General features: G+C 41.7%; 1 protein-coding gene across 1 annotated transcript in view; it reads right to left on the bottom strand.

Moving 5' to 3' along the window:
- The window catches only part of SPATA18 (spermatogenesis associated 18), a 58666-nt gene extending 50159 nt beyond the window's left edge, over positions 1 to 8507 (bottom strand). Inside the window, exon 1 of the mRNA XM_068974948.1 lies at positions 8421 to 8507. Within this exon, the coding sequence (XP_068831049.1) occupies positions 8421 to 8507 (87 nt within the window). The remainder of the gene's footprint in view (positions 1 to 8420) is intronic.
- Positions 8508 to 14767: the final 6260 nt, after the last annotated feature.

The raw sequence follows: 14767 nt of genomic DNA, 5'->3' as shown, positions 1-14767 counted from the left end.
AAAAAATTCTTTTAAATGAAGTCCTCTGCAAAGTAAAAGTAAAAATGCGGGTTATAACAGGCTATAATTGCTTCTAGAAAGGTGCCCATCTGTGGGTAGCCTTTCAAGCAGCTCTGTTTCAAAATCAACCCTCTGTTCTACATCATTGAGGCTGACCCTGCCACACACTCACTGCCTCCACAACAAAGTTTTTAAACTGAAATCCTAAATTTTATTTTATTTTTTCTTAATATATATATTTTATTGAAGTATAGTCAGCTTACAGTGTTTCAGGTGCACAGCAAGGTAATTCAGTTATACATATACGTTGTTTATATTATTTTTCAGATTATTTTCCATTATAGGTTATTACAAAATATTGACTATAGTTTCCGGTGCTATACAGTTAACCTCTGTTGCTTGTTGCATACCTATTTTTTTCTGAATTTTAGATATAAGAAAGAGGAGGATTATACCTCAACAATTTAGGAAGAGCTTCTATTTAGGCTTTCCCACTGGATTTTGGAGCCAGGCATGGCAACCCATTCCAGTATTCTTGCCAGGAGAATACCATGGACAGTCCATGGGGTCGCAAAGAGTCAGACATGACTGAAGCAACTGAGCATACACACACTGGATTTTAGTGTCTTGATCCATAATTAATATTCCTACTGGACTTATTTTGTTACTTCTTCTCCTTTAACATTAAACAATGGTGATGTTTACATTAACCAGTTTGTCCAAGATGAAAATACAGAGAATCAAATTTAAAAGTTGGTAGACTCTGTTAAAAAGAAAATAGTCTTCCTTAACTATTTGTCAATTATTTTGTAGCCATGAATTTATCATTCGTAACTGTGGCAGAAGGGGTGGTACCCATTAAATATTCTGCTTGCTTTTCCACATTTCTCGGGCTCCCTTACAGTTAGACAGCAGCCAACAACTAAGCCCGCCCGAGGGACAATGAGTGCAAGGGCTGTGTATGATGTAGGAGCAGGGCAAGTTCTTCACTCTCTCTATTCCCCTTGCAGAACCTTCAAGGTCCAGTAATGAGATGGCTGCTCCATTTGATGGAGGGCACCTGAAACTGAGCCAGTGACAGACAAGAGCTACCATCAGACTTTGCATGAATGGGAAAGAAATCTCTGTTCTGTCAAGACACTAAGGTTTGGCATTTATTCATTACTAGCCAGTAAATCACTGCAGATGGTGGCTGCAGCCATGAAATTAAAAGACACTTGCTCCTTGGAAGAAAAGCTATGACCAACCTAGACAGCATACTAAAAAGCAGAGACATTACTTTGCCAACAAAGGTCTGTCTAGTCAGGGCTATGGTTTTTCCAGTAGTCATGCATGGATGTGAGAGTTGGACTATAAAGCTCAGCGCCAAAGAATTAATGCTTTTGAACTGTGGTGTTGAAAAAAACTCTTGAGAGTCCCTTGGCCTGCAAGGAGATCCAACCTGTCCATTCTAAAGGAAATCAGTCCTGAATATTCATTGAAAGGACTGATGCTGAAGCTGAAACTCCAATACTTTGGCCACCTGATGCGAAGATCTGACTCATTTGAAAAGACCCTGATGCTGAGAAAGACTGAAGGCAGGAGGAGAAGGGGACGATAGAGGATGAGATGGTTGGATGGCATCACTGACTCGACAGACATGAGTTTGAGCAAGCTCTGGGAGTTGTTGATGGACAGGGAAGCCTGACGTGCTGCAGTCCATGGGGTCACAAAGAGTCGGACACAACTGAGCGACTGAACTGAACTGAAGGAGATAAAGGTCCTGAAGGGAAGAAAAGCGTTCTCTGTAAATTTAATAACTAGCTGAACCTTCAAGAATGTAGAAGGGGAGGAGTGCAGGGGGGTCAGGGAATCTGTCTGAAGACACCATAGCAATGACAACAACCTTTTGAGAGGGTAACAGGTAGGGAGGGTAGAGGGCCCCAGGCGGCAGGAGGAAATAAACTGCAAGAAGCAGGCCTTTTTTTTTTCCTTCTGTGTTGAGGAAACCAGTTCTGCCTAAGACCAACCTCTTTTTTCTTTTCTCAAACCTTGGGCTGATAATGGCTCAGCAAACCAGTACTCATATTAATTGTTTTATGGCTGGGGATGACACACCTTGGCCATCCTCTCAAAAATGCATATTGTGGGAAAGGGGCCTGGTGAAACTCCCTCAGCCTTGAGGTGTTTCTTTATCTGATTAGAAGCTAGCTAACAGACATAAAATGCCTTGGCCCTCTTTATGTTCCCTTCTGATGTCTATGTTAGAAGCTTTCCCTATATCTGCTATACTTTATTAAACCTTTGCTACACAAAAGGCTCCAAGTAATCAAGTATCATTTCTGACCCTGGATCAAAATCCTTTCTTCCAGAGGTCACGAATCCTGGTGTAACACACAGCTTGCAGCAGCAACCTTTCACTTTTGTACTTAGAATCCTGCATGTTTTGGCCTAAAAGCAGGTTCTATTTCAATCACAGAGATTATTCTAAAACAAACAGAGGACACCTCTTTAAGAGCTGGTTTTTATGTGCTGATATTTAATATGTTGTTTACACTTGTTAGTATAGAATTCTATAGCACAAGGGGAGAGTAATGCAAGAGAAGCATTACCTCCCTATATAATACTTTGTTTCTCCCCATTGCCCTCAGGATAAAGTCCAAACTCCATAACACACCACCCAAGGCACCCGTCCCCTGGCCCCCACCACCCCATCTCCTTGGCCTTATCTCATGCCCACTCCCTGCCTGGAATTATTCCCAGTCCCCCGAGACATGCTAGCTTTTTCATGCTTCCCAGCTTCTTGCCCACATCCTTTCCTCTCTCCCTTGTCCTCTTCTCCAGCTAGAATTTCATCAGTAAAATTCAGCTGACATTTTTATTCCCAGCACCTAGCATAGACAGACATAGTGTAAAAAAAATTTGTCTGAGGAATAAGTGTACACTGCAGAAAAAGTGTGAATATAGAGTATCTCACCCAAACCTTTATACACACCAGGAGCTAAGTAACCATTTGTTCAATTAATTCTTAAACTCTTAATACTTGGCTCAGTTATTGGTTGAATAAGAAGGAATTCTCTTTGGCTGCTCCACTAACATTCTCAATAACCACAAAGGAGGAAAACTAACTCTGCAATTCATGTGTTTACCACAGCCCATCCCTGAGTCTCCAATGGAGTCCAAGTTTTAAAGACCAAGTAATGCAATAATTCAGCATCTCTTTAATAACTAAAAGAAAATGAGGTGGTGCTCTTTGGTGTTGTTTTTAGGACTTGCTTCTCTGGGAGGGGAGTCGGTTGGAAAATATTTTTTCCTGAAGATAAGATAAATGTAACTTAAAAAAATAAAATCAAGCAAGAAGCAGTTTTGCCAAAGGCCCAGAAGATTGGTAGATGTTGTAAGATTAAAAACAAGCCAAAAGATAAAAAACAAAGGCTTCAGGGCAGAAAATTATATTTTAAAAGAACTTACTGTTTCTGGCAACGTAGAAATCAAGGAAACAGGCTGTGTATGAGATGGTGGTGATGGTCAGATAAAGGCAGAGGGGATAGGAATGGATAAAGAAGGAAATTATATTAGAGAAATTAAGAAGAAAAACTAAATAGGATCTAATTGTTAATCTAAATGATGGCTGGTTTGGAACAATCAAAATTCTGTATTGTGTTTTAGAATTAATCTGTTCAAGTTATTTATCTATTTCACTTGAAAATAACTTTTCCCAAAGGAATAACTTTAACTATGTTCCTAATTCTAGAGGAATATATACGGTCTTTTCTTTTGCTTGAGTTTATCAGAACTCAATTAATGTGGTCACAGTCAGAAAAACCAACCTTCCATGGCAAACATAATTTGAAGCTTTTAAGGAAAAAACATAGTTCTCTACAACCAATATTTTAATAAATATAATTTGCTACAATGAATACTCTTCATCTTAAGGATTCAAGGCCAAAGTCTTTGGAACTAATAAAATAACATTGCAGTATTACAGGAAAACTCTTAGCAATTTACTGAAACTCAAACTGTAGATGACAAGATGTTGAATAAGTCTCAATGTAACCTAAATGTTAGTAGGTGCTGTAAAGAGATTTTCTCATTGTCTTTCTTTAGCGCCAGGCCCCCGCCACCCGCCACACACACACCCACACACACTGTTCAGAATGCTTGCACCCTTTCACTTGTGCTCCTGATCGTTAATCCTGGCTTCTGGTTTCAATTTTAAGAAAAGTTGAATTAAAGATATTTGGGGATCATTTCTGGGCTTCCCTGCTGGCTCAGGGGTAAAGAATCTGCCAGCAATGCAGGAGATGCAGGAGACTCCAGTTTGATCCCTGCATCAGGAAGATCCTCTGGAGGAGGGCATGGCAACCCACTTCAATATTCTTGCCTGGAGAACCCCATGGACAGAGGAGCCTAGCGGGCTATGGTCCATAGGGTCACAAAGAGTTGAGCACGACTGAAGCGACTGAACACACAAGGCACTCACAGGGATCATTTCTAATTTTACTCTGAATATGAGGTTCATCAGAAATAAATCCAAGGAACTGGGTGTCTGGGAGAAAGGTGGTAGCATTCAGCCAGTCATGATTTATTGAGCAACCACTAGGGGCCAAAAGTGGAATGAAACAGAAATTTCTGCTATCTGGAGCTTACCTTTTAGGGTGCGTTGGGGGAGGGGAGGAAAACTAATCAACAAAATAAAAGAGTAAATCAGTAAAAATTAGAAGGGGTAGATATTATGGATGGAGAAGGATATTATGGAAGAAATAAAGCAGAGAAGGGGCACAGTTGTTCCAGGGGTGAGGGTGGCTGCTCAGTCCAATACAGTTGCCACTGGTCATATGTGACTAGTGGAATTCAAACTAGACTTCAATGAAGTTAAAACTTCACTTCCTCAGTTTGCACTCATTGAATTTCAAATGTTTATTGGCCACCATGTTGGACAGTGCTGATATAAAGATATATATAAAATGTGTCCATCATCATGGAAAGTTCTGTCGGACAGTTCTGCTCTACCAAGAGCAAGGAGTCTAGTATTGCTGGAGTGGTTGAGCAAGGGAGAGGGTAAGAGATAACATCACAGAGTTTAAAGGAGCACAGCTGTACAGGAGCTTGATGGCCATTGCAGAAAATTTTTTTCTGAGATATGAAGTTTGGAGAGTTTTGCCATAGGAGTAACTTGATCTGACTTGGTATTTAGAAGGATTACTTTGGGTTATTTTTTTTTTTAAGTAACACAAATAAAAGATGACCAAAGGTGTACAAGTGTGGCAGTGGAGGCAGGGATGGCGTGGAACATGCTCAGGTTCTGCACAAGCTCAGAAGCTAGTACCAACAGATTCTGCTGGTGAGAAAGTAGTGGAGTATGTCATGATAAAGTCTGTAACTAAAGGAAAGAAGTCAGTGTTTGTGGCATGGGAGAAGCTATGGTCCATCATACATTGATTTGACTTTGCAATGACAATAGCACAACTGAAAATGTCCAATGGACATTTGGAGAAGTGAGAGCTCAGATGAGAAAAGGACCTGAGTTTAGATATGATATTCATCAGCATAGGGGTAAGAGATGAAATAGGAATGGAAGTGGAAGAGAAGGTTTCTAAAGTCTGCCCTTGAAGAACAACTATGAGAGGAGTATGGGTAGGACAAGGAGACAAATAGAGTGTCGACAGTCAAATTCAATAGAGATGCCAGAACGTTGAAGAGAAATGATGATGCCCCCAAGGAATGGCCACAATATTTAGGAAGGCACTGATCTCTAAGAGTGCAGTCTCTACTAATTACATGTGTGTACTGGAGATGGGGAGGGCCACAAGTGAGGAATCTAAGTAGAAATGGTTTCAGTGAGAACAGAAGAATGGAGTGCACCACTGTTAGTGAGAAGAGAAAGTACAATAAACTTTGGCCTTTCTCAGAACTTACAGGTCGTTTCTAAAACAATCATTTAATTTGGTCCAGCCACTATCAGTGTCATTTGTGTTCAACATTGTCTAGTGACAAACTGAATACACTTTTTAATGGTTCAAGTTAATTTAGGCCACAGGGCAAGAAAAAAAAATTTTATAAGTAGTAGTTTTAAGAAGAGAAAATACATGTATTAAGATTTGTTATTCTCATCCTTCTGAGATTAGGTAACAAGTAGCCACTTTTAAAGGTAGGTGGTGGGGGGAACCCAAGGCTTTGTGCTAATGGTGAATTTCAATTTTCCTGCAATTCTGATGGAGAAGGAATAATCAATATTGGTACTTTTAATGTGGGCAAATGGGGTAAACACTAGAAAAGCAGGCTAAGGAGAAAGCCATAGTGCTTTGAGCTCCCCTCTTCCCAGGAGCCTGGTTACAAGGTAGATAGGAAAGCCCAGGGACTCATGATGGCAGGCAGTTGCATTTTCCTGGTAGGATTTCAGACACAAGCTAATTTAGATTTAAAAAATTGAGATCCAAAAAGGAACTTCATCCATCATCAATTCCAGTCTCCCAGTTAGCTGAGGAGGTACTGAGACCCAGAGGTTAAATAATTTGCCCCAAATTATTCAGCTTTTGTTTTTGTTGCTTGTTGTTGTTTAGTCACTAAGCCACCAGGCTTCTCTGTCCATGGGATTTTCCGGGCAAGAAAGAATACTGGTGTGGGTTGCCATTTCCTTTTCCAGGGGATCTTGCAGACCCAGGGAATGAACCAGCATCTCCTACACTGGCAGGTGGATTCTTTACCACTGAGCCACCAGGGAAGCCCCAATGATTCAGCCAGCCAGTTCTCTGCAAAGTCAGACCTAAAAGCTGGCGGGGTGGAGCTGATTCTGGGTCCCCAGCTCTTTTTCCTGCATTGTTCTACTGGCTGCGTGAGAATAGGACTCTCCTTTTTTTGTTGTTATTGTTCAGTCACTAAGTCATGTCTGACTCTTTGTCTGACTGAGCGTAGCCCGCCAGGCTCCTCTGTCCATGGGGATTCTCCAGGCAAGAATACTAGAGTGGGTTGCCATGCCCTTCTCCAGGGGATCTTCCTGATCCAGGAATCAAACCGGAGTCTCTTGCATTGCAGATGGATTTTTTTTACCAGCTGAGCTACAGTATAGAACTCCCCTTTTTAAGACAGACCAACCGAAGCAAATTCTGCATTGGAGTTCTACTATCTGGATGAAGAGATGAATGGGAGCTGGAGTGGGGTAGGGAGGGCAGTGGCCCCCACCCCCCCCACACCCCACTCCAGCTCCCATTCATCTGAAAAAGGAGAGTTCTATACTGTAGCTCAGCTGGTAAAAAAAAAAATCCATCTGCAATGCAAGAGACTCCGGTTTGACTGCAGATGGTGATTGCAGCCATGAAATTAAAAGACGCTTACTCCTTGAAAGAAAAGTTATGACCAACCTAGATAATCAAGGCTATGGTTTTTCCTGTGGTCATGCATGGATGTGAGAGTTGGACTGTGAAGAAGGCTGAGCGCCGAAGAATTGATGCTTTTGAACTGTGGTGTTGGAGAAGACTCTTGAGGGTCCCTTGGACTGCAAGGAGATCCAACCAGTCCATTCTGAAGGAGATCAGTCCTGGGATTTCTTTGGAAGGAATGATGCTAAAACTGAAAGTCCAGTACTTTGGCCACCTCATGCGAAGAGGTGACTCATTGGAAAAGACTGTGATGCTGGGAGGGATTGGGGGCAGGAGGAGAAGGGGACAACCGAGGATGAGATGGCTGGATGGCATCACTGACTCGATGGACGTGAGTCTGAGTGAACTCTGGGAGTTGGTGATGGACAGGGAGGCCTGGCGTGCTGCGATTCATGGGTTCGCAAAGAGTCGGACACGACTGAGACTGAACTGAATTGAACTGAACTGGGTTTGATGACAGAATATTGGCTTACAAATGCCTTGACAACAGGCTTTCTGAAATCTGCCCTAGTGTTGAAACTACCTTACTTGCCATGCTCATCAGCACACAAGTGAAACTCGCAAGGTTGACTAGTGTTCGTTTCATTGACTTCTGGGTACTAACTCCTGGGTATATTTCTATAAAAATCTTACCCCAGAGTGGGAGACTTGCGGAAAGGCAGGAGGTGGGATGTAATAAATAATAATAATTCGAGCTGGAGTGTGGCGGTGGGCTGCAGGCAGAGGGAACTGGAGGAAGAGTGACAAGCTAGACCGGACTTGCGTTGCTCGCAGGGCTTCCCGTTGCTAGGACCGCCAGCGTCCTTAGCTACCGCTCGCTAAACTAGCAGCTCTCCTCTGCTACGACCAGTCCAGCGCTTCGCGGACCGCGCCACCTCGCGCCAGAAGAAGAAAAAGGAATCGCATTTCCCTGCTTCCCTCGGTGCGGGTCTCAGTGAGGAATCAAAACTGCGGGACTTGGCAAAGCAGTCACCCGGAGGCCAGTCCTAAGAACCTCCCGCTGAGGGTTGTACAAGGAACTAGAGAGAGGGCGAACCCCGGGGGTCTTCCCCTCTGACTCACGTTGTACTCCCTCAGCCAGGACTCTAGCTGGTCCTGCAACGATCGTAAAGCTTCGTTGGAGACCAGTCTCCTCAGGTTATCTGCCATCGCTCGCTCTTCCGCTCGGCCCGCTCTGGGAGATGGACTCGTGGACCGAGGGGTGGTGCGGCGGGAAAGGTGTTCTCTTCCTGAGGAGCTCAGAGCGCGGCTGGTGTTTCCATCCTCCCCCCTCGGGTCGGACGGGGCAGGGTTCGAGAAGCCGGGGGGAGGTGCCCTGGGCCACAGCCGCCGCGCCTCATTCGCTGCCCCGCGCGCGGTCTCCCGGCTCCCGCGCGGCCGCCGGGAGCCAGGACAATAAATACCCCGGCGATTATTAAACAAACCTTGACGTGAGCGCGCGGCAGCTGGGGACGCGCGCGGCCCGTTTCCAGGCAACGCCTGCGCCGCCGCCCAGCCCCAGCCGAGCACACTACCCGCCTGCAGCCCCGCCGCCCCTCATCCCTGCTGCCCCCCACCCCAACTCGCCCGCGGGTCCGGGGCACCGCCAGGACGCGCCATGCCGCTCTTTCTCATGCTAGTGATGCTCAGCCTCATGCTGCTGCTACTGGTGCTGCTGGTGGCCGAAAGCGAGAGCCCCCAAAGTCTGTGAGACTCTGGGTTGGACCGGCGGCTGGAAGACGCTAAGACTTCAGATGGCAGCCGCCCTACCCTGATGGAGAGAGAGGCGCCCGCAGTGTGGCGATGCTGGGCAGTAGGAGGCCTCTTGTCTAGGAAAGCAAAGGTTCTTTCTTTCTAGACGTTTTTTGGTTAGGCGGTGAAGAAAGCAGTTGTTTGGCTCCTTCCTATATTCTTTCACTTCTCAAGACTTTATTTCTTCGTTTGTAACATCTAGGATTTGGTGGGTGCCCAGCTAAATAGATTTTAGCTCCAGGATGTTCACAAATTAGTCAATCAGGTTTAAATAAGATTTGGTCTGTTTTTAGAATCATTCAGCACTCTTAAGTTGTTTAATTATGAATTCTCTAATTGAGACTTTGTGCAAGTTTAGAGCCGGTTTGGCACTATTTCAAAAGGTGTATTAAGCCACAGTGGTAGTTTGGCCTACTTAAGAAATGAAACCATTGCAACCATCATTAAGCACTTTAGTACCCTTATTTTCAATGTCGTCAAATGATGTGCAGATTGCAAATCATCCTAATCTATCGTTTTTTAAAAAGAGCAGGTGGAAGCAGGACGTCAGCTAGCTAGTCGGTTAGCTAGTTTAATTCAGTTTCTTCTTTTTTTTTTCAGGTATTTAAGAATTATGAACATTGAACATGTCCACTGACGGTAAACTTAAGAATTTTTGCCCCCACTCCGCTTTTTTCCTCTTAATTAGTGGTTTTACTGTCCTCTGATAAAAATGAAAGGCTCATTCTGGAGTCTGTGTTCTTACTATCTTCTGTAGACCACAAAATAAGATCTATAAAAGTTCTCACCACAAGAAAAACTTGTAACTATGTCTGGTGATAGATATTAATTAGACTGATTGTGGTGATTATTTCACATTATATACAAATATTGAATCACTATGTTGTACATAATGTATTATTTTAATTATATGTCAACAAAAAGAAAAAAGAAAATATAAAGAACACACATTTTATAGTGCAATAACAATTGCTAAAGTACAAAAAATAAATATTCATTACTGACTTTTTTCTTTAAAAAATGTAAAGAATGAGGAAGGCAATGAAGAAGAATCTTACAGATTTCTTAACTTAATGCACATTTTTATAGGTAATTGGAATCTTTGAACAGTCTGATTTACTTATTAATAAAAACCAAGTTGTGACATTTGCTTAGGTCAGACTAAGGGTTAAATCCTCCTCCTTGCTGTTACACTTTAATTAACCTCTCAGTTCAGTTCAGTTCAGTCGCTCAGGTCCGACTCTTTGCGACCCCATGAATCACAGCACGCCAGGCCTCCCTGTCCATCACCAACTCCCGGAGTTCACTCAAACTCATGTCCCTTGAGTCGGTGATGCTGTCCAGCCATCTCATCCTCTGTCGTCCCCTTCTCCTCCTGCCCCCAATCCCTCCCAGCATCAGAGTCTCGTTTATATCATTTTGCATGTCTGTGTGCTCAGTTGCTTCAGGCGTGACTATAGCCTGCCAGGCTTCTCTGTCCATGGGATTGTCCTGGCAAGAATACTGAATAGGTTACCATTTCCTCCTCCAGGGGATCTTCTCAACCTAGGGATCAAACAGCATCTCCTGAGATGGATTCTGAGCCATCAAGGAAGCCTTATATCATCTTACTATAGTTCCTACTTCACAGTGTTATTAGAGACTAAATAAGACCATTCATGTGAAGTGCAACACAGTGCTTGACATGTTATAACAAATGTTATCAATTTGCTTCCTAAATGCTATGATCACTATTACTACAAATGTACAATAGGTCACAGTACTAATATTAAACAGAGAAGAGTAGGTTGGAAACATATAAAGCAACAATAGCGCTGCTGATAGAGTAAATTATTCAATGGAATGTTTCACAATAGAAATCTCATTATTGAACAGCTAGTATCTAGGAATTATTACTATATAATGTTAAGTGAAAAAAGCAGGTCTCTAAATTATATATATTGTGTTACATTATACAACATGAACCCAAGGCATGATTGTGGGTGATTTTAATTAGTTCCTTTATACTTTTCCAATTTTTCAAATTTCCACCATGAACACAAACTGCTTTTATGAAAACTTACTCAGAAACAGCTATCCAAAAACTTGACCACCTTCAGAAAAATGTTACTCAAAATATCAATATTTAAGCCAACTCAAAAGAGAATATGCTTTGACCAAATGTTCATATTACTCATTTAATAGACATATAGAGTCTTAGGATAGAGTCTGAAATCACTTTAGAATATTCTACCTGACCTTATCTCTACAATACTTGACCACCACAACTAGATTCAAGACCCTTCAGGTTTCCCAGTCATTTCATGCACCTCTTAGTTTCCATAGCACTCTGGAGCATGGTTGTCCATAGCAAGAACTTGATGCTTACTAATAACAAGCATAACTCTCAAGTACTCAAAACAAAGGAAATATTTTACATACTTATTCATTATTTATCCCCCTAAAACTTTCAAAAGAGGATCTCATATCACTTACAGTAGAAGGTTTGTAGAAAACATCTTTGTTAGATTTAGAAAAAAATTAATGAAAAAACCAAATATGCCCCCAGTTTAAGCCTGTGTACTAATATTGAGCCTTATTTTACATTTATTTTGGGGCTTTGTGGCAGTCAAGAAAAAAAGGAAACTGGGTGGTATGATTACCATTTGATTTTTAAAGTACACATACCAATTCTTTGAATGAAAGCACATTTTTTGGTACCAGTTCTTAAATATGTTTATTCCATTCCAGAGAGTATAGAATAACAGATGAATGTGTCCTTAATAACCTCCCCTTTGTAAAGAAAATACAGAAACAATCTTCATGTGACTTTCTTGCAGTCACCTTTGATCAATGCCAATGGGGGTAACACTAGAACACATGTCATCAAAGAGAGAGCCAAGCAATTGACACCCCACTTCTTAGCTCTCTGGTGATGTTACTTGGTACAAGCTTAGAACTTCCATATCTGTAGGGATAAGTAGATATCCTCATAAGTGCTCTTAATGATGATCCCTTCCTTAGCACTTTTGATGGGTGCAGGATGGCAATCAATTTAAGAGAGAGTGAGAGCCTGGAATGCAAACAGTAGACGTTGCTGATTAAAGAAGAATCCACATGCTTCAAACCATAAGCATGCACTCAACAAGGTTGAGATTCTGTTTTTAAAGTCTCTCTCTCTCTCTGTATATATATATATATATATATATATATATATATATATATAAGATAAAGAAAGTGTTAGAGTCCCTCAGTCGTGTCCGACTCTTTGAGACCCCATGGACTGTAGCTTGCCAGGCTCCTCTGTCCATGGGATTCTCCAGGCAAGAGTACTGGAGTGGGTAGCCATTTCCTTCTCCAGGGAAACTTCCCAACCCAGGGATCAAACCTGAGTCTTCCACACTGCAGGCAGATTCTTTACCATCTGAGCCACCAGGGGAAAGTGAAAGTGAAAGTCGCTCAGTCGTGTCCATCTCTTCGACCCCATGAACTATACAGTCCATGGAGTTCTCCAGGCCAGAATATTGGAGTGGGTAGCTGTTCCCTTCTCCAGGGGATCTTCCCAGGGGATCAAACCCAGGTCTCCCGCATTGCAGGCAGTTTCTTTACCAGCTGAGCCACAAGGGAAGCCTGAGCTACCAGGTAAGCCATAAATATATATACTTCCTTTCATGAAAGGAAATATATAAGTAAAGCTTCTATTCACAGAATCTTTTGATGCTCTAATTTTGTTCCTATTTATTTCAGGATATTATCAAGTAGGCATTTATTTGGGAATAAAAGAAAAATCAAATCTTTCTTTCTGGTACACTATCAGATTATCTTAGAGAAGTTGAAAGAACAATAAATTTGAAACATGGATACTCTTGTTTTATCTGACACTCTTCCAGTTAGTGGTTTCTCATGACTTTACATGTCTTTAATCATTCTGAGCCTCACTTTTGTTCCATCTACATAATGAAAAACATGGACTTGATGAGCTCTAAGATCTCTTGCAGTTCTGACATTCTTTAACGTTGTTTTCCCCTTTTTTTTTTTTTTTTAACATATTGGTTATGGTTGAGATTGAGCAAATCTTGCTTGTTGTCCTAATTTCTGGTTCACAGTTCAGTTGAGGTCAGGCCTTGATTCTGAGAGCATTAGCCAATCATTAAAAGTTGAACCTCTTTTTGGCATACAATTTATTCTGCAGGCTTTCTGAAATAACTACTAAAGCTAATCTCCAGGAAATAAACATGGGGTTTCTCCAAAGCTGCACTTTTAATAAATTTAAACTCAGCTCAAACTGACAAAATCTTCCTAACTCCCCCACCCCCACAAAGCTCATTACTCTCTTCTTTATGCTTTGTCTCTCTAACTTTAGAAATGTTGATATTGTTATCCTACTATATTAAACTTATTTGTCTGCATCCTATATAACCTTGTGAGTTTCTTAAAGAAAAGGGCAAAGGTCTATTTAGTTTAATATCCTCAGCACAGCAAGTGGCACACTCTAAGCCCTCTATAAATGTTTGTTAAACTATTAACAAAAAGAGAAAGAAGTAAAACAAAGCAGAAAGGAAAGCAAAGAAGGAAAGAAGGCAGGAAGGAGATGACTGGCTGCTTTATATCTGAGGTCATAACCCCATAGAGGTAGAAGAGCAAATTTAATAGCCAGGTGGTTGTTCTTAAAGCATCATAATTCTACCACACAGCCACGAGCCTTTTTTTCTAGAGAAGTGTAATGAGTCAAACATCTGGATGGAATAGTCTTTCTGAAAGTTCTTACTTTTGTCCACTTTGAATTTTACCTGTATCAGTTAGCTGGAGAGATTTTTAATTAGGGATTTTATGAAGCCAACAAAAGAGCAATCAAAGCCCTCAGTATAGCAAGAGTTGTGTGTTTTCTGATGCTTGTATGTAAGAAGCTGGTATGCAAGGAGCTCCAAGGATATACAGTGGGATCCTCATCATAATTTCCACTGGGGACAGTTGCAAACCCTCAGTGAATGTGGCTAAAGGCATAATCTGTTCTGCTCTGGTCAGGCTTCTCTTTAGGCACCCCAGTCCTCCTCTGGGTGTGCCATGCTATTCCTCTCCTACAGCTGTCCATGTTAGTCCTTTGGGTCAGGGCCTATATTACTATTTGAAGAAAATCTTTTAGCTTTTGCTGACCCAATTATATGTGATTTCCTTTAAATTTAGCGGTGGTATTAAATTTTTACTGGTGCTATTGCCAAGGCACTTTGTCTCTATGTATGAGACAGGTTGGCAAAACCAAGGCAGGGCTGCTAGTCTTAGAAACTGGGGTATTACAGATTTTTAAGATACTTATCTGGGGAGGCCTTACAAATAACTGCAAAAAGAAAAGAAGTGAAAAGCAAAGGAGAAAAGGAAAGATATAAGCATCTGAATGCAGAGTTCCAGAGAATAGCAAGGAGAAATAAGAAAGCCTTCTTCAGCGATCAATGCAAAGAAATAGAGGAAAACCACAGAATAGAAAAGACTAGAGATCTCAAGAAAATTAGAGATACCAAGGGAACATTTCATGCAAAGATGGGCTCAATAAAGGACAGAAATGGTATGAACCTAACAGAAGCAGAAGATATTAAGAAAAGGCGGCAAGAATACACAGAAGAACTGTACAAAAAAGATCTTCACGACCCAGATAATCATGATGGTGTGATCACTCACCTAGAGCCAGACATCCTGGAATGTGA

Source organism: Capricornis sumatraensis, chromosome 7, assembly GCF_032405125.1.
Source record: "Capricornis sumatraensis isolate serow.1 chromosome 7, serow.2, whole genome shotgun sequence".
In the NCBI taxonomy this organism is placed as follows: domain Eukaryota; kingdom Metazoa; phylum Chordata; class Mammalia; order Artiodactyla; family Bovidae; genus Capricornis; species Capricornis sumatraensis.
This window is presented reverse-complemented; position numbering and strand designations above follow the sequence as displayed.